The 27,020-nt window shown below is 43.8% G+C and overlaps 1 protein-coding gene and 1 long non-coding RNA gene across 3 annotated transcripts in view; one reads left to right on the top strand and one right to left on the bottom strand.

The window, feature by feature from the left end:
* Nucleotides 1-7,127, bottom strand: part of LOC118964675 — a 34,686-nt gene extending 27,559 nt beyond the window's left edge. The window contains exon 1 of the long non-coding RNA XR_005051881.1: nt 6,860-7,127. This is a non-coding gene — a long non-coding RNA (uncharacterized LOC118964675). The remainder of the gene's footprint in view (nt 1-6,859) is intronic.
* syde2 (synapse defective 1, Rho GTPase, homolog 2 (C. elegans)) overlaps nt 1-26,735 on the top strand; it is an 84,438-nt gene extending 57,703 nt beyond the window's left edge. For both annotated transcript variants that reach the window (XM_021604584.2, XM_021604586.2), the window contains exons 4-7: nt 4,901-5,027; nt 14,165-14,346; nt 14,549-14,780; nt 25,821-26,735. In XM_021604584.2, coding sequence (XP_021460259.2) covers nt 4,901-5,027; nt 14,165-14,346; nt 14,549-14,780; nt 25,821-26,536 — 1,257 coding nt within the window. In that variant the 3' untranslated portion in view covers nt 26,537-26,735. The remainder of the gene's footprint in view (nt 1-4,900; nt 5,028-14,164; nt 14,347-14,548; nt 14,781-25,820) is intronic.
* The last annotated feature ends 285 nt before the right edge of the window (nt 26,736-27,020 follow it).

Below are 27,020 nucleotides of genomic sequence, written 5' to 3'. Positions count from 1 at the left end.
GAGCCAGGAGGCCTGTAAACACCATAGATATCCAGCTATGTGCCGAGCTAAGGGCTGGAGCCAGGAGGCCTGTAAACACCATAGATATCCAGCTATGTGCCGAGCTAAGGGTTGGAGCCAGGAGGCCTGTAAACACCATAGATATCCAGCGATGTGCCGAGCTAAGGGCTGGAGCCAGGAGGCCTGTAAACACCATAGATATCCAGCTATGTGCCGAGCTAAGGGCTGGAGCCAGGAGGCCTGTAAACACCATAGATATCCAGCGATTTGCCGAGCTAGGGGCTGGAGCCAGGAGGCCTGTAAACACCATAGATATCCAGCGATGTGCCGAGCTAAGGGCTGGAGCCAGGAGGCCTGTAAACACCATAGATATCCAGCTATGTGCCGAGCTAAGGGCTGGAGCCAGGAGGCCTGTAAACACCATAGATATCCAGCGATGTGCTGAGCTAGGGGCTTGAGCCCGGAGGTCTGTAAACACCATAGATATCCAGCGATGTGCCGAGCTAGGGGCTTGAGCCAGCAGGCCTGTAAACACCATAGATATCCAGCTATGTGCCGAGCTAGGGGCTGGAGTCAGGAGGCCTGTAAACACCATAGATATCCAGCGATGTGCCGAGCTAGGGGCTTGAGCCAGGAGGTCTGTAAACACCATAGATATCCAGCGATGTGCCGAGCTAGGGGCTTGAGCCAGCAGGCCTGTAAACACCATAGATATCCAGCTATGTGCCGAGCTAGGGGCTGGAGCCAGGAGGCCTGTAAACACCATAGATATCCAGCTATGTGCCGAGCTAGGGGCTGGAGCCAGGAGGCCTGTAAACACCATAGATATCCAGCTATGTGCCGAGCTAGGGGCTGGAGCCAGGAGGCCTGTAAACACCATAGATATCCAGCTATGTGCCGAGCTAAGGGCTGGAGCCAGGAGGCCTGTAAACACCATAGATATCCAGCTATGTGCCGAGCTAGGGGCTGGAGCCAGGAGGCCTGTAAACACCATAGATATCCAGCTATGTGCCGAGCTAGGGGCTGGAGCCAGGAGGCCTGTAAACACCATAGATATCCAGCTATGTGCCGAGCTAAGGGCTGGAGCCAGGAGGCCTGTAAACACCATAGATATCCAGCTATGTGCCGAGCTAGGGGCTGGAGCCAGGAGGCCTGTAAACACCATAGATATCCAGCTATGTGCCGAGCTAGGGGCTGGAGCCAGGAGGCCTGTAAACACCATAGATATCCAGCTATGTACCGAGCTAGGGGCTGGAGCCAGGAGGCCTGTAAACACCATAGATATCCAGCTATGTACCGAGCTAGGGGCTGGAGCCAGGAGGCCTGTAAACACCAAATATATCCAGCTATGTACCGAGCTAGGGGCTGGAGCCAGGAGGCCTGTAAACACCATAGATATCCAGCTATGTACCGAGCTAGGGGCTTCAGAATGTATTCCTACCCCTTGGCTTATTCCACATTATGTTGTTTTACAGGCTGAATTCAAAATGGATTAAATCGATTTTTGGCACTCATCTACATATATACCCCATAATGACAAAGTGAAAACATGTTTGTAGAGATTTTTGCACATTTATTGAAATGAAATACATATATATCTAATTTACATACAGTACCACTCAAATGTTTGGACACCTTCTCATAAAAAGTTTTTTTTTTCCTTTTTTTTTCCTATATTGTAGAATTATAGTGAAGACATCAAAACTATGAACTAACTCATATAGTAACCAAAAAAGTGTTAAACAAACCAAATATATTTTATATTTGAGATTCTTCAAAGTAGTCACCCTTTTCGTTGATGACAGCTTTGCACACTCTTGGCATTCTCTCAACCAGCTTAGTGAGGAATGCTTTTCCAACAGTCTTAAAGGACTATGCTGAGCACTTGTTGGCTGCTTATCCTTTACTCTGCGGTCCAACTCACCCCAAACCATCTCAATTGGGTTGAGGTCAGGTGATTGTGGAGGCCAGGTCATTTGATGCAGCACCATCACTCTTCTTCTTGGTCAAATAGCCCTTACATAGCCTGGAGGTTTGTTTTGGGTCATTGTCCTGTTGAAAAAACAAATTATAGTCTAACTAACTGCAAACCAGATGAGATGGCGTATCGCTGCAGAATGCTGTAGTAGCCATTCTGGTTAGGTGTGCCTTGAATTCTAAATAAATCACTGACAGTGTCACCAGCAAAGCACCCCCACACCAGCACACCTCCTCCTTCATGCTTTTTGGTGGGAACCACACATGCGGAGATCATCCGTTCACCTACTCTGCGTCTCACAAAGACATGGTGGTTGGAATCAAAAATCTCCAATTTGGACTCATCAGACCAAAGGACAGATTGCTCGTGTTTCTTTGCCCAAGCAAGTCTCTTCTTATTATTAGTGTCATTTTGTAGTAGTTTCTTTTCAGCAAATCGACCATGAAGGCCTGATTCACACAGTCTCCTCTGAACAGTTGATGTTGAGATGTGTCTGTTACTTGTTGCAATCTGAAGAGCAGTTAACTCCTCATGAGAACCAGTTTCATCATAGCACTTGAAGGTTTTTGGTCTTTTACCAAGTAGGGCAATCTTCTGTATACCACTCCTACCTTGTTACAACAAAACTGATTGGCACAAATGCATTAAGAAGTAAAGAAATTCCACAAATGAACTTTTAACAAGGCACACTTGTTAATTGAAATGCATTCCAGGTGACTACCAGTTTCCTACTTTCTCCCACTGCCACCTGCATCCTCCGTTTTTGGGGTAATGCTGTAATCAATTTGTTGTAATCTTGGATTGAGCAGACCTTGCCATACATTTGGGATTACTCCATGAAAGACAAAACTCTACCATTTCAATTTACAACATCATTTATAAACAGAATACCCTTTTCAAACATCTTTTCCATAAATACAGGTATTTTATGCTTGTTGGTGTTTAGCTAGCTTCCAATTCCAGTTGTGAAGAGTCCAGTCAGTGCAGTACCCCTCTGGGTTATGCAAGAGAACGTGGTTTCTGCATTGTACTCATTAAACCTATTGTTTAGTAAGAAACCAAGCAAAGAGGCTTCGTACCACCCAGAACCATAGATAGGTGCTGCACTACCTGGAACATGGCAGTTCCCTGGCCGGAGATTAGGGAGCTGTATCATTGAGCTATTCATAACAGTTCCAAACCGTTCATAACAGTGTAATTAAGTGTATTTTGTGATCAGCCAGTACACACAGGCTCCGTGTTCCCATGGGTTTTCCATGGTGGTTTCACTGGTCATGTAACTACTCTGTTGCTACTCTAAGAGGTTGTTTACAGTGTGTGACTGCCATGGTTTGAACTGACAGCTGTGGGATCCTTGCTAGTCATTAGTGCTGAGCAATTAACTGACATTTCGGTTTTCAAACAACTAATTGACAGACATCGGTTAAATTATTTGAATTCCATTTTGTAAAAAATTATTCTGTCAGCTTCTGTAGAGATAAATCAGATCATGCCTGAAGTCTGTGATGTAGTAGGGAGATGTAGTTTCCAACAGGCCAATATTCTACATAGTTTAGCGCAGAAATAATGTTAATTAACTACAAAGACCATAATCCATTGCACGCCTACTTGTCCGATCTGTTTCTTTTACACCTGTTTTGTAAAAGAGACAGAAGAATGTGCCATAGCACGATTTGAGAGGGATGGAGAGGGATGGAATACATGATCTAAGCCAAGGTTTCTCAAATTCAGTCAAGTGTTTATTTATATTTGACACTTTTAAAGGAATAGTGCCAGATTGTGGCAATTAAGCCCTTTTTATACTTTCAGAGTTGTTTAACCCATGGATACAATTTGTATTTGAATTGCCAAAATCTTATACTATCCCTTTAAGATCAGAGTGACAAGTTACAACATATATTTGTAGCAAACATAGCAAGCAGTGACGTGAATGAGAGCCACGAGCGTCCAGTCACAGCTTGCTCCTCATAATTTCTACAGTGCAGTGGTGCACATCAGTTATATTTCAGATGTTGTCAACCTCATATCATTTTTATGCATTTTGGAGTAGAATGTCTTTTTAAAAGTCACCAGAAGTGCCTCCCTCCGCCCGTCCACTATCTGCTGAAAATCCTAGGGGAAACGCTGTTGTATATAGATAATGGTATAACCCTAATGGTATAATGACTCATGTTAGAGGGTCTGCACTCTGTATTTGGGACGGTGAGTATTTAACCTAGTCATGTGAGTGATTTTAGCAGGTTTTGTCTTTGTGTTTGACCTAGTTGTGTGTTTTTGCAGTTTTTTTTGTTTGCCTGTATTTGACCCATGTGTGTTTCTGCAGGTTGTGTGTATTTAACCTGGTTGTGTGTGTTTCTGTAGGTTGTGTGTGTTTCTGCAGGTTGTGTGTATTTAACCTGGTTGTGTGTGTTTCTGCAGGTTGTGTGTATTTAACCTGGTTGTGTGTGTGTTTCTGCAGGTTGTGTGTATTTAACCTGGTTGTGTGTGTTTCTGCAGGTTGTGTGTATTTAACCTGGTTGTGTGTGTTTCTGCAGGTTGTGTGTATTTAACCTGGTTGTGTGTGTTTCTGCAGGTTGTGTGTATTTAACCTGGTTGTGTGTGTGTTTCTGCAGGTTGTGTGTATTTAACCTGGTTGTGTGTGTTTCTGCAGGTTGTGTGTATTTAACCTGGTTGTGAATGTGTTTCTGCAGGTTGTGTGTATTTAACCTGGTTGTCTATGTGTTTCTGCAGGTTGTGTGTATTTAACCTGGTTGTGTGTGTTTCTGCAGGTTGTGTGTATTTAACCTGGTTGTGTGTGTTTTTGCAGGTTGTGTGTATTTAACCTGGTTGTGTGTGTTTCTGCAGGTTGTGTGTATTTAACCTGGTTGTGTGTGTTTTTGCAGGTTGTGTGTATTTAACCTGGTTGTCTATGTGTTTTTGCAGGTTGTGGGCCTCTACCGTCTGTGTGGTTCAGCGGCAGTAAAGAAGGAGCTTCGGGAGGCCTTTGAAAGGGACAGCCTGGGTGTGGAGCTCTGTGAAAACACCTACCCTGACATCAACGTCATCACAGGTAACATTACACTGCAAATAGTATCAGAACCTCTGTCCTGTAACACCTATTAAAACTATTGCTGTGTGTGTGACATGTACAGTGCCTTTAGAAAGTTGTTTCCAACAAGGCACTAAATTAATACGGCAAACAATGTGGCAAAACAATTCACTTTTTGTCCTGAATACAAAGTGTTATGTTTGGGGCAAATCCAAATTCAATACAACACATTACTGAGTACCACTTTCTATATTTTCAAGCATAGTGGTGGATGCATCATATTATGGGTATGCTTGTGATCGATAAGGAGTTTTTGAAGAAAAAATAATGGAGCTAAGCACAGCAAAAATCCTAGAGGAAAACCTGGTCCAGTCTGTTTTCCACCAGACACTGGGAGATGAATTCACCTTCCACCTGAACAATAACCTAAAACAGAGTTGCTTACCAAGAAGACAGTGAATGTTCCCGAGTGACCAAGTTACAGTTTTGATTAAATCTGCTTGAAAATCTATTGCAGGACCTGAAAATTGTTGACTAGCAATGATCAACAACCAATTTGACAGAGCTTGAAGAATTTTGAAAAGAATAATGGCCAAATGTTGTACAATCCAGGTGGGCTAAGCTCTTAATCGCTGATAAGATGTAATCGCTGCTAAAGGTAATTCTAACATGTATTGACTCAGGGGGTTGAATAGTTATCTAATCAAGATATATTACTGTTTTATTTTTCATATATTTTTCACAAATGTTATAATTTTTCTTACACTTTGACATTACAGAGTATTTTGTGTAGATCTTTGACCAAAAACGACAATTCAATCCATTTTAATCCCACTTTGTAACAAAACAAAATGTGGAAAAAGTCAAGGGGTGTGAATGCTCTCTGAGGGCACTGTACACACGTCACACATGTGTCTGTGCATGTGTGTGTGCGTTTGCATTTACTTGTGTGTGTGTACGTGTGTGTGTGTACATGTGTGTGTGTGTGTACGTGTGTGTGTGTGTGTACATGTGTGTGTGCGTTTGCATTTACTTGTGTGTGTGTACGTGTGTGTGTGTGTGTACGTGTGTGTGTGTGTGTACGTGTGTGTGTGTGTGTACGTGTGTGTGTGTGTGTACGTGTGTGTGTGTGTGTACGTGTGTGTGTGTACGTGTGTGTGTGTGTACGTGTGTGTGTGTGTGTACGTGTGTGTGTGTGTGTGTACGTGTGTGTGTGTGTGTACGTGTGTGTGTGTGTGTACGTGTGTGTGTGCGTGCATGCTTACTTGCATGTTTTTGTTTGTTGTAAAAGCATTCCAGTCAGCATACCACCAGCATGTGAGTGTATCTGAGAGGAGAGCCCTCACATCAGCCAGCCAACCATCCAGACCAATGTGCATTTAGGTCATTCCTTCATTTCCCTTCCCCAGGTTTAGACATGCCACTCGCTCTGACCACCCCCGCTCTGACACACACACACACACACACACACACACACACACACAGACCCCTGAACATAATTCACGCACTGAGGGTTACCATTATTTACACATTAAATAGAGGACAATAACCCAGTTTCACTCCACTTGAAGTAATGTAATTCCTCACTGGTTTCTATCATTATCAATGACAAACTAGGACTAAACTGTTCTGCTTGGCCATGTTGGGACTGGAGTGAATGTCCAATATTCTCCTTCGCTGCAGCCTGCAGAAGGATGTTAGCCGGATCAAAATAGCTAAACAAAACCAATGATCTGTTAACTTCCAGAGTATGTCTGCCATGTCACTTGTTAACCAATAAGTACAGATTCCGGGAATAGACAGGGGAGGGGCAACAGTTAAGAGAAAAATAATAAATAAAAATACTTGCTCACGGATTATTATTTTCTTCCCACCGAAAAAGAGGAAGACCATGGAAGCCCCTTGGCATTGTGGGAGCTGCTGTTGGTTTTGGAAAGAGGCCCATATAGGCGTCCTCGTATCATGCCTGCTTTGATCCAAATGCATTAGCATGGCAGGGCAAAGAACACAGTTAACAGTTGAGCGGGTTAGAAAAAAAGGGCCAGCACCAGTGTGGATTGTTGGTTTTTGCTTGCTGTCTAAATTTACTCTGCCGAGCGTGTGGCTGTTGCAGATGGGCTGAGGGAGTGAGAGAGAGAGAGCGCGGGGGAAGGGTGGCTGGGCTGAGAGCAGTGATAGATAGAGGGGGGTGGGGTATGGGGGTTGGTGGTTTGAGTGTAGTCAGGTCAGCCAGAGAGAGAGACAGAGAGACTAGCTAATAAGCAGGCCAAATGGATGAGCTAAGAGGTGGCGGCGAGGTCTGGGTTGTCACCCGGCTCATTTAAAAGGCAGAGGTATTGAAAGGGATTACCCCGTGTCAAAGTTCAATCCAAAGCTTGCAAAACATGTGAACTGCCTAGCCTTACTTTGTTTCAAACCATGATCCCAGACAAAGGAAACAACTCATCATGATTGTCATGCTCTGAATAGAGAATAGTTATGGTAACATACATGAACTGAATTTAGCCAATGGCTCTTTTTTGTCTCAGGCAGCGGAATTTCTGGGTTAGATTTTTTTATTGCGATACAGTATTTTTAGGTACAGACTTTTTTGTTATTAACATTAAAACTTGTCAGTACATTCAGAAGTTGTATGTAGGTTAACATGGATGACAACAGGAGTCTAGATGGTGTAGGTCTCTACTGTAATTGAATTAGTGTTGACAGCTGGGATGTGACTTAAATCAAGAAGGGTGGTGGAGGGGGCAGGAGCTCTCTCTCTCTTTAGCCCCCTTTGACTCAGAGACATTCCTCCGGGGCTGTGAGGGCTTTGGCAGGACCCCGTGTCCACAGACCCGCCCCCCCCCCCCCCCCAGCCCCTTCAGTCAGGAGCACAGATGGAAGGACAAGCTGCTCATTTTAGTTTTAGTCAGGGTGGTGTGCTTCGGTCACCGGCCAGGCATTACTTCAGACTTCTCTGGTTCTGATCTCAGAGAACGCCATGCTTTACACAAGGAGGCTTCTGAGAGGCCGACTAGGTCAGTCACAACATCTGCCATTTTTAAGTTATTGTTGAAGTATTATATATTTCTAGTCTATGTAACACAGCAATGAGACTGTACGAGGATCATTGTAGATGTAACTGATGTTGTTTCTCCACCTGGTAGCTAATGCATGGACAGTTATCTGAGAGTCCCATCTATCAACCTTTTCTTGGCAGGAAGCCAACACAACAAGAAGCCTCAGTGATGCGTTCTAAATGAAATAGAGCAAGGGTTGATGGTGAATCAGTGTAATTTCCCTCTTCTCAGTGAAAGGGAAGATAGTGGTTTGGGCTTAGTTAGAGTCTGTACGTGTGATGAGCTGCTAGTTGCTCCGACAAAGGTCATTACAAACCGAAAGCTTCGAAAAGCGAAAAAATCGGAAATTGCATCTGATTTAAGAGACTCCCTTTGTTAACAAGGATAAAGAGTCTAGTTTGTAGCCCAGCTAGCTGCCCTTCCAGTCCTCCAGTCCAGCCCTCCCCATGCAGTGAATACATGGAAAGTCATTAATAGTGCTCTCTTTGATGCAGAACACACAGATGGTATTTGGTTAAGTGGAGGCATGGTGGCTTAGCTGAACTCTAGGCCGAACAGGAGGCAGGAAGGGCCCGTCATACAAACACCTACAGTCCTTGTCCAGTGTGAGTGGGTGGGTGTCAGAGAGAGAAGCGGGCAGGGCAAGGCAAGGCCCCGCCCCCTGTCCTCTACAGCCCCTCTGACTCTCTCTCTACTGGTCTGGGAGTGTGAGGAGAAGGCAGGTGTTGGAAGGGGAGAACAAGCCCCTATTTGTTTCTTTAGGGCAGCATCGACCAACGGCAGCAGTGACCTGTAGTTTTGTTTGAAAAAGGTGTTGGACCATTGCCATATGGGTCTTGTAGTGTTTCTTGTAGATATTCTGCAAAAGTCTACAATTTCAGTTGTGAGAAACCGTATGTATAAGATTTGCCTGTCAATGACTAAACTTTGGACCAAAAACACAACACATTTCTCTATCAACTCAAAGCTCATTTCTGCCACCAATTCCCCTATAGGAAAATCCCAAAACAACTTCCCTGAAAAACACAAACACCTTCCCTGAACAACAACATTCCTCGTCTCCATGATATGTTTGTTGCCTAACACATCACAGGCTGTGAAAATAAAGGCAACACCTGCAGAGGAAGGCCACCTGTTCCAAACTGAGCATGACCTTGCCTGGTGTGTGTGTGTGTGTGTGTGTGTGTGTGTGTGTGTGTGTGTGTGTGTGTGTGTGTGTGTGTGTGTGTGTGTGTGTGTGTGTGTGTGTGTGTGTGTGTGTGTGTGTGTGTGTGTGTGTGCTTGTGTGTGTGGCAAGCCCCAAAAGGGGTTAAGGTACTCCAACGGCAGAGTAAACACAGAGCTGTGTCATAGCAGGCTAATCATTTACCCCACACATAATGGCTGCATTCTCTCTGCTCTGAGTCACTACACACGCACACACACACACACACAAACACACACACACACACACACACACAAACACACAAACACACACACACACACACACACACACACACACACACACACACACACACACACACACACACACACACACACACACAAACAGGGGGACCAGTGTTTATATCAAAACTACTGCGGAAGGGAACATAGAATCTTGGTGTGTATTGAGTTATAGGTGTGTTGTGTTCACACAGAGGTCATTAAGGTGGTATAAGTGAGAACCTATAATCTATAATTATTTGCTCAGTAGTAAAAAAAAAAAGAAGGTTATTTTCATTGTCACATTGCATTTCAAACTTGGTACTAGTACAGCACTATGTTAGTTGGCGATGGAATAACTAGATTAAACTGAAGTTGATGAATCTATTTGTTTTTGTGAGGACTGATAGAACACTGTGTTTTGGTTTTGCTGGAGGATGTTCACAAACACTGCTTCTATCTGTCTGGGAAATCAGCATGTCTGAGGAAGTATCCAGAGAGCTAGAAGTAAAACCCTGTTACATGTATCTCTCCTTTATCTGTACTTATCTAACACTGTACATTCTGAACATCTCTTTAATACCTGGTACCTCTGAGTCAAATGGGGAAAAAATCATCAATGAAAAAGCAAACAACATTGTAGCTGTTTGTCAAATGTTTCAAAAGCTCAATAGTAAACCAGGTAGAGTCTCTGCCCAGACTGTTGTTAAAGAGGGGCGGGTTGACTGACTGACTGGCAGGCTGGTTGGAGTGCTATCTATCACCAGGCTCCCTGAACAAAAATGTCCTTTTCATATCTGCTGTTTTCATCTAGGCATGCAGTCCTCCAGTCTGAACAGAGACCTGTCATCATTGTAGATCTACCTAAGAGAAAGGGGGAGAATGGTGGGGGGCTGGGAGAGGGGAGAGAGAGAGAGAAGAGAGAAATCACAAAATGTGACAAACACAAAATTGAGACTGCATGCATAATTCTGCAAAAATATCCTCTGTGTACAATTTAAAGCTCCAAATAATGCCTGCAGAGCAGAATTAGGCCGATACCCTCTAATTATCAAAATCCAGAAAAGAGACGTTACATTTCTACATTTCATACTAAAAAGAAGCGATTCCCAAACCTTCCATAACAAAGCCATCACCTACAGAGAGATGAACCTGGAGAAGAGTCCCCTAAGCAAGCTGGTCCTGGGGCTCTGTACACAAACACAAAGAGACCCCACAGAGCCCCAGGACAGCAACACAATTAGACCCAACCAAACCATGAGCAAACAAAAAGATAATTACTTGACACATTGGAAAGAATTAACAAAAAAACAGAGCAAACTAGAATGCTATTTGGCCCTAAACAGAGAGTGAACAGTGGCAGAATACCTGACCACTGTGACTGACCCAAACTTAAGGAAAGCTTTAACTATGTACAGACTCAGTGAGCATAGCCTTGCTATTGAGAAAGGTCACTGTAGGCAGACCTGGCTCTCTAGAGAAGACAGGCTATGTGTCACGCCCTGACCTCAAAGAGCCGTTTTATTTCTCTATTTGGTTAGGTCAGGGTGGGATGTGGGGTGGGCATTCTATGTTTTGTTTTCTATGTTTCTTTATTTCTATGTTTTGGCCGGGTTTGGTTCTCAATCAGGGACAGCTGTCTATCGTTGTCTCTGATTGGGAACCATACTTAGGTAGCCCTTTTTCCCTCGTTCAGGGTGGGTAGTAATCTTTGTTTGTGGCACATAGCCTTAAGCTTCACGGTTGTTTGTATTGTGTATTGTTTTTTGTCGGCGTCATCATCCTAAATAAAAGGAATATGTACACTCACCAAGCTGCTCTTTGGCCCTCTTCATTCGACACCCGTGACACTATGTGCTCACTGCCCACAAAATGAGGTGGAAACTGAGCTGTACTTCCTAACCTCCTGCCAAATGTATGACCATATTAGAGACACATATTTCCCTCAGATTACACAGACCCACAAAGAATTCGAAAACAAATCCAATTTTGATGAACTCCCATATCTATTGGGTGAAATACCACAGTGTGCCATCACAGCAGCAAGATTTGTGACCTGTTGCCACAAGAAAAGGTCAACCAGTGAAGAACAAACACCATTGTAAATTGAACCCATATTTATGTTTATTTATTTTCAGTTTTGTACTTTAACTATTTGCACATTGTTACAACACTGTATATAGACATAATATGACATTTGAAATGTCTTTATTCTTTTGGAACTTGCGTTATTGTAATATTTACTGTTCACGTTTGTTTATCCATTTCACTTGCTTTGGCAATGTAAACATATGTTTCCCATGCCAATAAAGTCACTTGAATTGAATTTAATTGAGAGAGAGACAGGATGATGCTTTAAGTGCCTACCATGATGGCTTGACACAGCAAACTTAGTTGTTTTTTAGTAGAATAAAATCTGCAGCACCACCATGGCTATGTGGTGTAGGAATGCACAAACGGCAGACTGTCCTCTGCACTGCTATGTTGAGGCATGTTGGGTCTTGAGTACAGTTATGGAGGGGGCTCAGATTCTGACTCCTGATGTGAAAAACAGACCTGAGTTAGGGACAGAGGAAGGGAAAGAAACGGTAACACCCCTGAGTTTTATGTACTGTAGGTCAGGAGCGATATAGGAGGGAAATCCTTTCTTACACAGCAACAACTTTAAAGAGCATACAGTATGTATAAATCTTTAACATAGGGTCCTACTATATATATTTTCTTTAGATTGGATTTGTAACCAGTCTTACCACTAGACTATGCTCTTGCCAGTGTGTTTGAAGCTAGAATCCTTAATGTTGAAAAGGCCATGTTGGTTTGTGATATTACAACAACAAACAAGTTACTGAAAACAATGGACACTGTCACCTCGGACATCATTGCACTCGCGACTGAAGAACACAATATGTACTGCAACAACAACAACATCTCAGCTCGACAACAAAACCTAAAACAGCTGTAGTGGGACAGCCAGTGGCGCTGTTTCCCCTACTGCAGATCCCATCCTTAAACTGCAGGAGTCTGGTGATGAGTATAACACAACTCAGCCTGATGGGCATCTGGGAGTTTTCAACAGTGGACTGAATCTACATCACTCTGTCAACAGAAGTCCACCTACTGCATTCCCGCCAGACTACATGTTCTGGATGTAGAATAGAATAGTACTTTATTAGTCCATCTCTGGGGAGGAAATGCTGGTTATTCCACATACTAAAAAGCAGCCTAATCCCAGATTCCCAGTATGATTTGGGTCTGCTCTTTGTTTCATGCTTGTTTCTATCTGGACTAGAGGGTAGCATGGATAGAGATTATACCAGGCAGTCTGAAAAAGACGGGACAGCATTAAGTTAATGACTCCCTCTTCCTTAAGTGAACAACGGGATTGGACAGGATTAAAAAGTGAACATTGATTCATGCTCTTATTTCTCCTATAAAGCTGTTAGGCAAGACGACTAGACCGTGAGTTGTAATGTAGTATGTTAGAAATAAAATATGGGTAACAATTTACATAAAGTTCTTCTTATACCTTTGTAGTTATACTCTGGAAAACTGTTGTGAAAAAAGCCAAAACCCAATTAAGTGTACTGATTGTACTGGTTATATGCCATGCTTAATTGATTAAGCAGCTCTATTTACAGCGGCTTAATCTGGATGTTATTGTCAATCTAGTCACGTACATGCGTCTGAACTGAAGTTGTCTTTGTATGGTAATGGACCTGTAGTAGTTACTAACTGAAACAGCCTCAGTCTCTGTCTCCAAATCACTGAGAACCCACTGACTGCCCAACTCAAAGTTCTGCTCTGAAAAGTGATAGCTAGTTACGCACAGAAAAAAATATAATAATATCAATCCATTCCACCGCTGAGAATTGACACGCTGCCAAGACGTCTTTCTTTATTTCCATATCTGTCTGTTATTTTTTCTCCTCGCCTTTGAGGAAAATAAAATACTTTTAAGGGGGCTTAGTGGAGACAGACAGTGTGGGTTTCATGTTTGCTCGCCTCTTTTGTCTGGGCCTGTTGGAGGCTGAATGTGGCTGGAGTTACAGGTTTAAAAGTCTCCACCATCACAGAATCGAGTCCCCCCCACCCCCTCTTCAACATTCTCAGGCTGCCATGTCACGCCCGATTCCAATCAGGCATTGCCCTAGATGCCCCCAGAACAGAGCCCACCACAACAATGGGTCCTAAAATCCTTGGCAGCCAGCAGAGTGTGTACCAGGCCCAGCCTGCTGTGTAAAAGTAAGGGAGAAGAAAAGCCTTTGATTTCTCAATAACGTCTCTTCATAAAGATTATATTGTTAGCAATTTGTCAGGTATTTAAGCTGTCTTGTGAAGTACATAAGAGGTAGTGTGTTTCACTCGATTGAGCTGTGAAAAAAGCATCTAAAGCCCAGCTGATCGAGCCTGAATCAGGTCCAGATGGCACAGACAGACAGTGGTGTTCTTCATGGTCTTCTTTCTGGTGAAAATATTTTCTGCCCTCTGAAGTAACATCTGGTTGCTGTCATCATCGTTGCCAGAGTTGTTATAATCAGAGCTTATTATTCTGTTCATTCCATAAAGGGTTTCTCATGCTCTCCTTCTCCCCCCCACCCTCTCTCGCCCCCCTCTCTCTCTTGCCTCTGTCTCTCTCTCCCTCCCTCTTTCTCTCTGTCCATCCCTTCCTCTCTCCAGGTGTGCTGAAGGACTACCTGCGTGAGTTGCCGTACCCCCTCATCACTAAGCACCTGTATGAGGCTGTGTTAGACTCCATGGCTAAGAGGCCTCTGCGTATTGGAGCAGGAGGATGTGAGAACGACCTGGCGGACACAGAGCAGACTGTCAGCCTGCTGGAGAACCTGCCAGAGGTGGAGAGGGTAAGGAGAAGATCCTTTTAAGGGCTTTTCACACTACTGAGCCGTACCTGAGCCAAACCAAGCTGTACTGAGCTGGCCTGATTACGAATCCTCCCTGTAGTTTCTGGAACCATGCTGTAAAAAGAGAAAATATCTGAGGCAGCGCAGTACAGTTGTGTTAGCCTGCCCTGACCCAGCATGCTCTCTGTCTGTGTGATCCCAGTTGACCCTACGGAGGCTGCTGGACCACCTGAAGCTGGTGGCGTCGCACCACGACGTCAACAAGATGACGTGTCAGAACCTGGCAGTGTGCTTCGGCCCCGTGCTGCTCAGCCAACGCCAGGAGGCCAGCTGCCATAGCAACCGCGTCTTCATCGACTCAGAAGAGCTGGCCAGTGCCCTGCACTTTAAGAAGCACATCGAGGTGCTGCACTACCTTTTGCAGCTATGGCCAGGTAACCTCCACCATAGAAATGCAATATTACTAGAGTGACCTATGTCATAAACCTTCATAACTCTAGAATGTAGCAGATAATGGAAGCCATCTTGGTCAGGGATAAATTAAAATCTAGTCAACTTCATCCTTCATCCATTTTTTATAGTTTATTAATGACTAGCTTAATTACTAGGTACTTTATCTTGCAGTGGATGTATGAGGCTTTAAGATCAGGCAATCTGTGATTATGAACATCCTGGGCATTGTGAATCACTGAGCCAACTACTTAATAAACAACTAATTACATTTACTGACTTTAAAAAGCACTCACCCAAAAGCAAGACCTTTCCTAGAAGGGCACTATGTTGGTGGAACTGCTTTCTAGTGCAAATTGCTCCTAGCTCTGTGGTTCTGTTCCAAACATTACTTTAAAAGGCTGGGCTGGCGCTTTGATCTCTGGTGGTTTGGCTTGGCTGACACACACACACACAGCAATTAGCCATTCGCTGCCATCTGTTCGATCGTCATAGATGAAATGCGCCACAGAGTGCTTCATCATATTGGGAGGGCCAAAGCCTTGTTGTAAACCAAGCTCATTGGGTAGTGGCGCTTTTATATAAATCACTGTCCAGAGAAAATATGGCACCCTATTCCCTATATATTGCATTTCTTTTGTTCAGAGCCCTATTGGCCCTGGTCAAAATAAGTGCACTATAAAGGGAATAGGGTGTAAAGTGTCGAATCAAAAACGCATCTTTTGACCAATGGGTAACATACTATGTTAATTGTGTAGATACAGTGCATTCAGAAAGTATTCAGACCCCTTGACTTTTTCCACAATTTGTTACGTTACAGCATTATTCTAAAATTGATAGTTTTTCCCCCCCATCAATCAACACACAATACCCCATAATGACAGAGCAAAAACAGGTTTTTAGAAATGTTTGCAAGTTTATTAAAAATAAAAAACTGAAATGTAACATTTACATAACTATTCAGACCCTTAGTACTTTGTTGAAGCACCTTTGGCAGCGATTACAGTTTTGACCGCGAGTCTTCTTGGGTATGATGCTACAAGCTTGGCACACCTATATTTGGAGAGTTTCTCAAATTCTTCTCTGCAGATCTTCTCAAGCTCTGTCTGTCAGGTTGGATAGGAAACGTTGCTGCACAGCTATTTTCAGGTCACTCCAGAGATGTTCAATCGGGTTCAAGTCCGGGCTCTGGCCAGATCTAGGAAGAGTCTTGGTGGTTCCAAACTTCTTCCATTTAAGATTGATGGAAGCCACTGTGTTCTTTGGGACCTTCAATGCTGCAGATATGTTTTGGTACCCGTCCCCAGATCTGTGCCTCGACACAATCCTATCCCGGAGCTCTACAGACATTTTCTTTGACCTCATGGCTTGGTGTTTTGGTTTTTGCTCTGACATGCACTGTCAACTGTGGGGCCTTATATAGACAGGTGCCTTTGCAAATTGTGTCCAATCAATTGAATGTACCACAGATGGACTCAAATCAAGTTGTAGAAACATCTCAAGGATGATCAACGAAAACAGGATGCACCTGAGCTCAATTTCGAGTATCATAGCAAAGGGTCTGAATACCTATATAAGTATGACGACCACCTGGATTCGGTCTTATGTAGAAAAATTTGAAATTGTGTTTTTTACATTGGATTAAAGTAGAGACTCAGGGCTAGAAAATGGTATATGATACACTGCAATTGAGGAACAATGGGAACGTAATTATGTTTGAAAGTTGAATCATTTATAACCCCACATTTGAGAAAATGGCCCTTGAATGTTTTGGTACTGGAGAGCTCTTCTTTGTCTACACCCATTCAGCATCGTTCACACCCTCTTACGTCTTAGCCCCACCCATCTCTTTAAGGATTCACATGTGAGGCTATGTGGTAACACACGCTATATCAAATAAAGTTTACATTTATTTGTCACATGCACAGGATACAGAAAGTGTAAACGGTACAGTCAAGTGGAACCTTGCATAGTAGCGATATCAAAACAGAAAGTGTCCTGATATTTTATCATTATTAGATGACGCTTACCCGCCACACTTATCTACATTGATGGGTCATGTGAAGGAAATTCTATAACCATCCCTCAGCCACATCTAGCTAAGTGGATGGGTCACTATTGTCTAGACATGTACACATGTTCATGAAATACAATGGATGGCCATATCCACCCCCAGACACACCTGGCTAATTTGATGGGTCGTGTAATAATCTGGCCGAAGTGGAGTCTTTTGTTTAGTCATTTAGCTAGCTAAACAATGAACCGGCATAATCCCAACTCATACTACTACCAATACAAACATTGTCATAGCTATAGTATGAATCTGCAGGTAGCTAAACAATGAACCGGCATAATCCCATCTCATACTACTACCAATACAAACATTGTCATAGCTGTAGTATGAATCTGCAGGTAGCTAAACAATGAACCGGCATAATCCCATCTCATACTACTACCAATACAAACATTGTCATAGCTGTAGTATGAATCTGCAGGTAGCTAAACAATGAACCGGCATAATCCCATCTCATACTACTACCAATACAAACATTGTCATAGCTGTAGTATGAATCTGCAGGTAGCTAAAGCTAACAAACATTATGTTTACTCCTGTGAAGTAGTAACGTGCGACAAACGCCTACTTTCCTGAAACTGGTCACAATAAGGTATTTCTGTTTTTTATTTTCAATACATTTGCAAAAGTGTGTCATTAAATAAAAATCAAATGTTATTTGTCACATACACATGGTTAGCAGATGTTAATGTGAGTGTAGTGAAATGCTTGTGCTTCTAGTTCCGACAATGCAGTAGTAACCAATGAGTAATCTAACCTAACAATTCCAAAACTACTACCTTATACACACAAGTGTAAAGGGATGAAGAATATGTACATAAAGATATATGAATGAGTGATGGTACAGAACGGCATGGCAAGATGCAGTAGATGGTATCGAGTACAGTATATACATATGAGATGAGTAATGTAGGGTATGTAAACAAAGTGGCTAGTGATACATGTATTACATAAAGATGCAGTAGATGATATAGAGTACAGTATATACGTATACATATGAGATGAGTAATGTAGGGTATGTAAACATTATATTAAGTGGGGTATTGTGTGTAGATTGATGAGAAAAATAATTTAATCAATTTTAGAATTATGCTCTAATGTAACAAAATGTGGAAAAAGTGAAGGGGTCTGAATACTTTTCAAAAGGTCCAAACTTCTGGTCTCTATCCTAATCCGTCCAAACGTTTGTCAAGTTTTTACCCTTGTAGCATGGCCAGAATTAGGGTGACTAAATCAATGGAGGCCAGAGAAACAAAGTGGTAAAAAATGTGGAAAATTGCTTCGCATCAGCTAGGCTGGGTTTTGTGCAAGAATTAAAGATAAAGATACAATATAAGGTAAGGTAAGATGGATATCAATTTAGAGACATGACGTGTAGTATTTTCATATTTTAGTATACGCTTTTCATACTAATTCGACATTCCTGTTCTTTTTCAAAGATTTCTCACAAAAATAAGCGTGTCTCTGTGAAATGTCAACGGCGCACTGAGCGTATACCAAGCTTTTTATTTTCAAAGCATTTGACATTTATTTCAGCTGGTGTCATGCTATTTTAGCTTTTTGTGACCCATGGAAGCAACTTTAACGACGACGACCACAATATGTAAAATCCTCAAAAGAGAAACCTGCACCACGATGTCAACAGAGCTCAGGGCTTATTATCAGATTTATTAGGTTACGAAATCTGACCTTTTATATATAGTTGAAGTCAGAAATGTACATACACCTTAGCCAAATACAATTTAACTCAGTTTTTCACAATTCCTGACATTTAATCCAAGTTCAAATTCCCTGTCTTAAATTAGTTAGAATCACCACTTTATTTTAAGAATGTGAAATGTCAGAATGATAGTAGCGAGAATGATTTATTTCAGCTTTTATTTCTTTCATCATATTCCAAGTGGGTCAGAAGTTTACATACACTCAATTAGTATTTGGCAGCATTTCCTTTAAATTAAATAACTTGGGTCAAACGTTTTGGGGAGCCTTCCACAAGCTTCCCACAATAAGTTGGGTGAATTTTGGCCCATTCCTCCTGACAGAGCTGGTGTAACTGAGTCAGGTTTGTAGGCCTCTTTGCTAGCACATGCTTTTTCAGTTCTGCCCACACATTTTCTATGGGATTGAGGTCAGGGCTTTGTGATGGCCACTCCAATACCTTGACTTTGTTGTCCTTAAGCCATTTTGCCACAACTTTGGAAGTATGCTTGGGGTCATTGTCCATTTGGAAGAACCATTTGCGACCAAGCTTTAACTTCCTGACTGATGTCTTGAGATGTTGCCACATAATTTTCCATCTTCATGATGCCATCTATTTTGTGAAGTGCACCATTCTCTCCTGCAGCAAAGCACCCCCACAACATGATGCTGCCACCCCCGTGCTTCACGTTTGGGATGGTGTTCTTCGGCTTGCAAGCCTCCCCTTTTTCCTCTAAACATAACGATGGTCAATATGGCCAAACAGTTCTATTTTTGTTTCATCAGACCAGAGGACATTTCTCCAAAAAGTACGATCTATGTCGATATAAAACTCGTTTTACTGTGGGTATACAGTGCCTTGCGAAAGTATTCGGCCCCCTTGAACTTTGCGACCTTTTGCCACATTTCAGGCTTCAAACATAAAACTGTATTTTTTTGTGAAGAATCAACAACAAGTGGGACACAATCATGAAGTGGAACGACATTTATTGGATATTTCAAACTTTTTTAACAAATCAAAAACTGAAAAATTGGGCGTGCAAAATTATTCAGCCCCCTTAAGTTAATACTTTGTAGCGCCACCTTTTGCTGCGATTACAGCTGTAAGTCGCTTGGGGTATGTCTCTATCAGTTTTGCACATCGAGAGACTGACATTTTTTCCCATTCCTCCTTGCAAAACAGCTCGAGCTCAGTGAGGTTGGATGGAGAGCATTTGTGAACAGCAGTTTTCAGTTCTTTCCACAGATTCTCGATTGGATTCAGGTCTGGACTTTGACTTGGCCATTCTAACACCTGGATATGTTTATTTTTGAACCATTCCATTGTAGATTTTGCTTTATGTTTTGGATCATTGTCTTGTTGGAAGACAAATCTCTGTCCCAGTCTCAGGTCTTTTGCAGACTCCATCAGGTTTTCTTCCAGAATGGTCCTGTATTTGGCTCCATCCACCTTCCCATCAATTTTAACCATCTTCCCTGTCCCTGCTGAAGAAAAGCAGGCCCAAACCATGATGCTGCCACCACCATGTTTGACAGTGGAGATGGTGTGATCAGCTGTGTTGCTTTTACGCCAAACATAACGTTTTGCATTGTTGCCAAAAAGTTCAATTTTGGTTTCATCTGACCAGAGCACCTTCTTCCACATGTTTCGTGTGTCTCCCAGGTGGCTTGTGGCAAACCTTAAACAACACTTTTTATGGATATCTTTAAGAAATGGCTTTCTTCTTGCCACTCTTCCATAAAGGCCAGATTTGTGCAATATACGACTGATTGTTGTCCTATGGACAGAGTCTCCCACCTCAGCTGTAGATCTCTGCAGTTCATCCAGAGTGATCATGGGCCTCTTGGCTGCGTCTCTGATCAGTCTTTTCCTTGTATGAGCTGAATGTTTAGAGGGACGGCCAGGTCTTGGTAGATTTGCAGTGGTCTGATACTCCTTCCATTTCAATATTATCGCTTGCACAGTGCTCCTTGGGATGTTTAAAGCTTGGGAAATCTTTTTGTATCCAAATCCGGCTTTAAACTTCTTCACAACAGTATCTCGGAGCTGCCTGGTGTGTTCCTTGTTCTTCATGATGCTCTCTGCGCTTTTAACGGACCTCTGAGACTATCACAGTGCAGGTGCATTTATACGGAGACTTGATTACACACAGGTGGATTGTATTTATCATCATTAGTCATTTAGGTCAACATTGGATCATTCAGAGATCCTCACTGAACTTCTGGAGAGAGTTTGCTGCACTGAAAGTAAAGGGGCTGAATAATTTTGCACGCCCAATTTTTCAGTTTTTGATTTGTTAAAAAAGTTTGAAATATCCAATAAATGTCGTTCCACTTCATGATTGTGTCCCACTTGTTGTTGATTCTTCACAAAAAAATACAGTTTTATATCTTTATGTTTGAAGCCTGAAATGTGGCAAAAGGTCGCAAAGTTCAAGGGGGCCGAATATTTTCGCAAGGCACTGTAAACTTCTGACCCACTGGAATTGTGATACAGTGAATTATTAGTGAAATAATCTGTCTGTAAACAATTGTTGAAAAATGACTTGTGTCATGCACAAAGTAGATGTCCTAACCGACTTCCGACTTCAACTGTAATGTTAATGATATGTTAATGATATATTAGAGAAAGACCCCATTGAACTATTCAAAACATGAATAATCATATTTGTCTTGTTAAAATGTACTTTACAACATAAGGAAGTGAAATTTCCTCACCAAATTGCGTTTTCACCCACTCTGGGCAGAGTGCCGTTTGGGATGCAGACAGACACCCTGTAGTGTGCTGTTTGGGATGCAGACAGACACCCTGTAGGGTGCTGTTTGGGATGCAGACAGACATCCTGGACCAACTGTGGCTCTATGGTTGGTAATTTGTCTCCCTGTCCAACTGTTCTGCTCTCAGCAGCTGTCTTCTTTGTGTGTACGGTGACATGAGAACAGATACGCACCGTCGAGTACAGGGATAGAGGGAGGATATGAGAGAGAGAGGGGTATGAGTGTTGGGTTGCTAGGCGGTTTAGATGTCAAAGCCTGTGTTATTGTTTAAGTCTAAGGAGGATGGAGAATAGAAGCCTGTAAGGCTAAACCTGTCTGATCCCCTCAGATCACTAACATTCCAACTGCACTAACTGCATTTAACATCATAGTGTTGTTTACCTACACTGCATGGTGTATTGCTTAAGCTTATACATGCAAGGCAAGCAGCTGATCTTTATACTCCTCGCTGTCCCTGCCCTCCAAATTGAATCCCATTCTGCTTATTAATATGTTAAAACATGACCTTTATTATTTTTTTTATACGATTTTATTTGATATTTTATCAGTACAAAACAAACATCATGCGAACATCAACTACATCACTCCTGCCCAGACCCACTAGCCCTCACCCCTATCTCCATCAACTACATCACTCCTACCCAGACCCACTAGCCATCACCCCTATCTCCATCAACTACATCACTCCTACCCAGACGACTAGCCATCACCCCTATCTCCATCAACTACATCACTCCTACCCAGACCCACTAGCCATCACCCCTATCTCCATCAACTACATCACTCCTACCCAGACCCACTAGCCATCACCCCTATCTCCATCAACTACATCACTCCTACCCAAACCCACTAGCCCTCACCACTATCTCCATCAACTACATCACTCCTACCCAGACCCACTAGCCCTCACCCCTATCTCCATCAACTACATCACTCCTACCCAGACCCACTAGCCATCACCCCTATCTCCATCAACTACATCACTCCTACCCAAACCCACTAGCCCTCACCCCATCTCGATCAACTACATCACTCCTGCCCAGACCCACTAGCCCTCACCCCTATCTCCATCAACTACATCACTCCTACCCAGACCCACTAGCCCTCACCCCTATCTCCATCAACTACATCACTCCTACCCAGACCCACTAGCCATCACCCCTATCTCCATCAACTACATCACTCCTGCCCAGACCCACTAGCCCTCACCCCTATCTCCATCAACTACATCACTCCTACCCAGACCCACTAGCCATCACCTCTATCTCCATCAACTACATCACTCCTACCCAGACCCACTAGCCATCACCCCTATCTCCATCAACTACATCACTCCTGCCCAGACCCACTAGCCCTCACCCCTATCTCCATCAACTACATCACTCCTACCCAGACCCACTAGCCATCACCTCTATCTCCATCAACTACATCACTCCTACCCAGACCCACTAGCCATCACCCCTATCTCCATCAACTACATCACTCCTACCCAGACCCACTAGCCATCACCTCTATCTCCATGCCCGTATCACTTTCCACCACATGGCCTCAAACTGCACGATTTTGTTAAAATATGACTTTTAGTACCCTCTCCACCTAGGATATTCCAGTCCTAACCTTAACCCTTAGCCCTCCCAGCTTCACCCAATCATTTCACAATCATTATGAGATATATCCAGCCTCTTCACGAGGACCACACCTTCCACTGCATTGTTGCATAGGCCTGGAGTGTGTGACCTGGGTTATGTGAATGTGTTTCTGGGGTTGTGTGAATGTGTCTGGGGTTGTGTGAATGTGTTTCTGGGGTTGTGTGAGTGTGTCTGGGGTTATGTGAATGTGTTTCTGGGGTTGTGTGAGTGTGTCTGGGGTTATGTGAATGTGTTTCTGGGGTTGTGTGAGTGTGTCTGGGGTTGTGTGAATGTGTTTCTGGGGTTGTGTGAGTGTGTCTGGGGTTGTGTGAATGTGTTTCTGGGATTGTATGAGTGTGTCTGGGGTTATGTGATTAGGAGAGTTGGCTTGTCCTCTGTACTTGCTATGTCTTCAATGGGGGAGGAGGGTGTTACGGTGTGAATGAACGGTGTGTGTGTGTGTGTGTGGGCAGATATGTGCCTGTGTATGTGACTGCTTGGCCTTAGTATTTGGTGAATTTCATAAGGAGGTGAAAGTGTGTGTGACACTTTGGCCTTGGTGACCGCTGTGCTTTTCTGGTGAGTGTGTGTGTGGGCGTGCTTGTGTGTGTTGTGTGTGTGTGTGTGCGCATGTGTGCTTGCGGGCGTGTGTGTTTGGGCAGAGAGCAGGTGGTCAGGGAGAGATCACAATATGGCAGAGTGGGGGAGTGAGGGGAGAGGAGAGGAGAGGAGAGGAGAGGAGAGGAGAGAGGATAGGGGAGAGGATGAGGGGAGAGGATGAGGGGAGGAGAGGAGGGGAGAGGATGGGGAGGGGAGGGGAGGGGAGGGGAGGGGAGGGGAGGGGAGGGGAGGGGAGGGGAGGGGAGGGGAGGGGAGGGGAGAAGGGTGTGTGAGGCTCTGGATATTTTTAACTGGTCAGGGACAGCACAGTGGGAGCAGCCCTGGATTTGGAAGTGTTCAGGAGGGTGTGTGGCACAGGCAGGATGGGGAGACTGGGAGTTCAGGGGTTGAGGTGATGGGGGTTCGGGGTTATTTGCTTATTCTTGGATCAATGGCAGATGCCTCCTTGAGCCCTGAAATAAGAACGATCCTGCTTTTCATCTACTATACACTGTAACAGTCATCATCTGTTCATCTACTACACGCTGTAACACAGTCATCATCTGTTCATCTACTACACGCTGTAACAGTCATCATCTGTTCATCTACTACACTCTGTAACAGTCATCATCTGTTCATCTACTACACGCTGTAACAGTCATCATCTGTTCATCTACTACACGCTGTAACAGTCATCATCTGTTCATCTACTACACGCTGTAACACAGTCATCATCTGTTCATCTACTACACGCTGTAACAGTCATCATCTGTTCATCTACTACACGCTGTAACACAGTCATCATCTGTTCATCTACTACACGCTGTAACAGTCATCATCTGTTCATCTACTACACGCTGTAACACAGTCATCATCTGTTCATCTACTGCACGCTGTAACACAGTCATCATCTGTTCATCAACAATTTCTCATCCCTCTCAGTCACGATACCCCGGCAAAAATCGGCATTTCATTTATCTGACTTTAATTTATCTGTATATCCAGCCCTTATATTTAGCCTCACAATGAAGTGTTTTAACATGTTATTTTCAGGACAACCAGGGCTACAAGTAGATCACAAATCAATTTGATATAAACAAATGTCAATAAATAAAGAAGGTCCGCCAAAGCAAAAACCTGATAAAAAATGAATTTATACGAATGTAAGTACAGAAATTGTTTGCTCACTGGGAAATGACAGTGACAACAGTTTGGAATTTGAGACAGCAACTATGTGAGCTTATTACAGTATTATAGACACTTTGTCCTGGGATTTCCTATGTAGAAGAATGTAGAAGAATCCCATACCTTCTAACAACTCTTGTGTAGCTCGTGAAGTCATAGAGCAAAACATGTTACGTGTTCGTGGGAGTCTCAGCTTTTAATTAGTCAAACCATCCGGACTCTACAGATGTTTTTGTCGAAATACCCCGCACACCGCGCCGGCATTACGGTGGGACTCATTGAAAGCATTCATACAGCATGATATCAAAATCAGCTGTTGGCTTTGCTGTTCCACTGTGGGGCTTGTGTACTTTACTTTCTACCTTCTTCAGCATGAAATAGCTGTAACAATAAAGTCGAGTTTCAAGGTCGTTCATGTCAACTGGCTGCTTGACTGGTTGCTTTTTGTTGCAGTGAGTGGACATATCAGTTTTACCTCTGAAATGTGTTCTGTTTGTTTTGTTTTATTCCGCCACTGACTGTAGGAGGTATGTAAAGGTGTACTGTGGGGGACACCGTGTAGTAGGAACACAGAGAGACAGACAGGTAACTGGGCTGTGGTGGTTGGAGTGTTGGCGTGCTCAGTGTTCTGTTCATCTTCCTGGCTCAGACATGCTCATATCATGTGATTCCCTCCTACCCCTTCTTCACCCCACAGAAGGGACGTGTGTTAGGTTAGTTCACAGACATTTGAAGACTAGGTCAAATGTACAGCTGTAGAAGTGAAGTAGTAGTGTGTTGGAGTGGCTTTGGCATATTTCTATGCAGCATGGCATGGGTTAATGTCTAAACTGCCACCTTTAGATCGTGGCTGGACTCCAGGAGGACCTTGTGTATACAGTGTGCTTGAATGAAAATTATAATATTTTTTAATTGGTTTGCACCAACAGTGCTTGAAGAGCTTGTGCCATACACCAGGAGTTAACAGAGCTAGGACTATGGCACTGACTGAATAACTTCCTGTTTACTCTTTAACTAACTCTTTCTTTCTCTCTCCTATGTCTTTCCATCTCTCCTTATAGTGGTGGACCCACATGGAAAGACCTCATCCCCCATCCTGGAGCACCCCGGCCCAGCCGACCAGCCTGCCGCTCCACCCCTGCGTCGGAGGAAGGAGCGTCCCCAGGTGCTGAACTTGAGTGATGCAGAGATGGCCGGGGTGCTGCGACCTAGGCCAGGCCGACTGGACAGCCCTAGCAACCGTTACGCCGGTGACTGGAGTCGCTGTGGAGAGCGCTACCTCCCCCCTCCTCTGGCCGAGGAGGAAAATGACTATGATGATGTTCCTTCTGAGGATATGGAGGTCACTGAGGAGGGACAGGAAGGAGAGGACAGGGGGAAGGAAGGGGGAGAGGAGCTGAGACAGGAAGGATTACTGGACAGTGGACAGGAGGAAGGACAGGCAGAGCCACCTACAGCAAAACAGGAACCCCCACTACTCCAGGAGGTGATGGAGGGACCTGTAGAGAAGGAGGAAGAGGAGAGAGAAGCAGAGGAGAGCGATGTCTCCAGTGACGGTCAGCCGTCAGACGATAGGGTGTGTGATGATGATGATGAGCGCATCCTGCCCCTCCACAACCCCAAAGAGCACACATACCAGGCTTACATGAAGATCCAGGACATCAGCCCCGTTCTCAGCAACAGGGTCAACCTGCGAGACCTGCAGGAGAGCATCGACACGCTCATAGGCAACCTGGAGAGAGAGCTGAACAAGAACAATCTCAAAGTTAGCTACTAACCCAACACACATTCAGCCTCACAGGCTACTGACTCAAACACACTGCCCAACAGGCTACTGACTCAAACACACAGCCCAACAGGCTACTGACTCAAACACACAGCCCAACAGGCTACTGACTCAACACACACTCAGCCCAACAAGTTATTGACCCAAACACACAGCCCAACAGACTACTGACTCAACACACAGCCCAACAGGCTACTGACTCAAACACACAGCCCAACAAGCTACTGACTCAACACACACTCAGCCCAACAAGTTATTGACCCAAACACACAGCCCAACAGACTACTGACTCAACACACAGCCCAACAGACTAGTTACTCAACACACAGCCCAACATGCTACTGACTCAAACACACACTCAGCCTAACATGCTACTGACTCAAACACACAGCCCCCGAAGATGGAAAAGGCTTAGCTAATTCTAAGGGCTTCGAGACTGGAGAGTTGTTGGGGTTCAGGAATTTGGCTCCAGGGT

Source organism: Oncorhynchus mykiss, chromosome 5 (genome assembly GCF_013265735.2).
Source record: "Oncorhynchus mykiss isolate Arlee chromosome 5, USDA_OmykA_1.1, whole genome shotgun sequence".
Taxonomy (NCBI): domain Eukaryota; kingdom Metazoa; phylum Chordata; class Actinopteri; order Salmoniformes; family Salmonidae; genus Oncorhynchus; species Oncorhynchus mykiss.
Note: the sequence above shows the minus strand (reverse complement) of the source record. Positions and strands in the feature narration are given on the sequence as shown.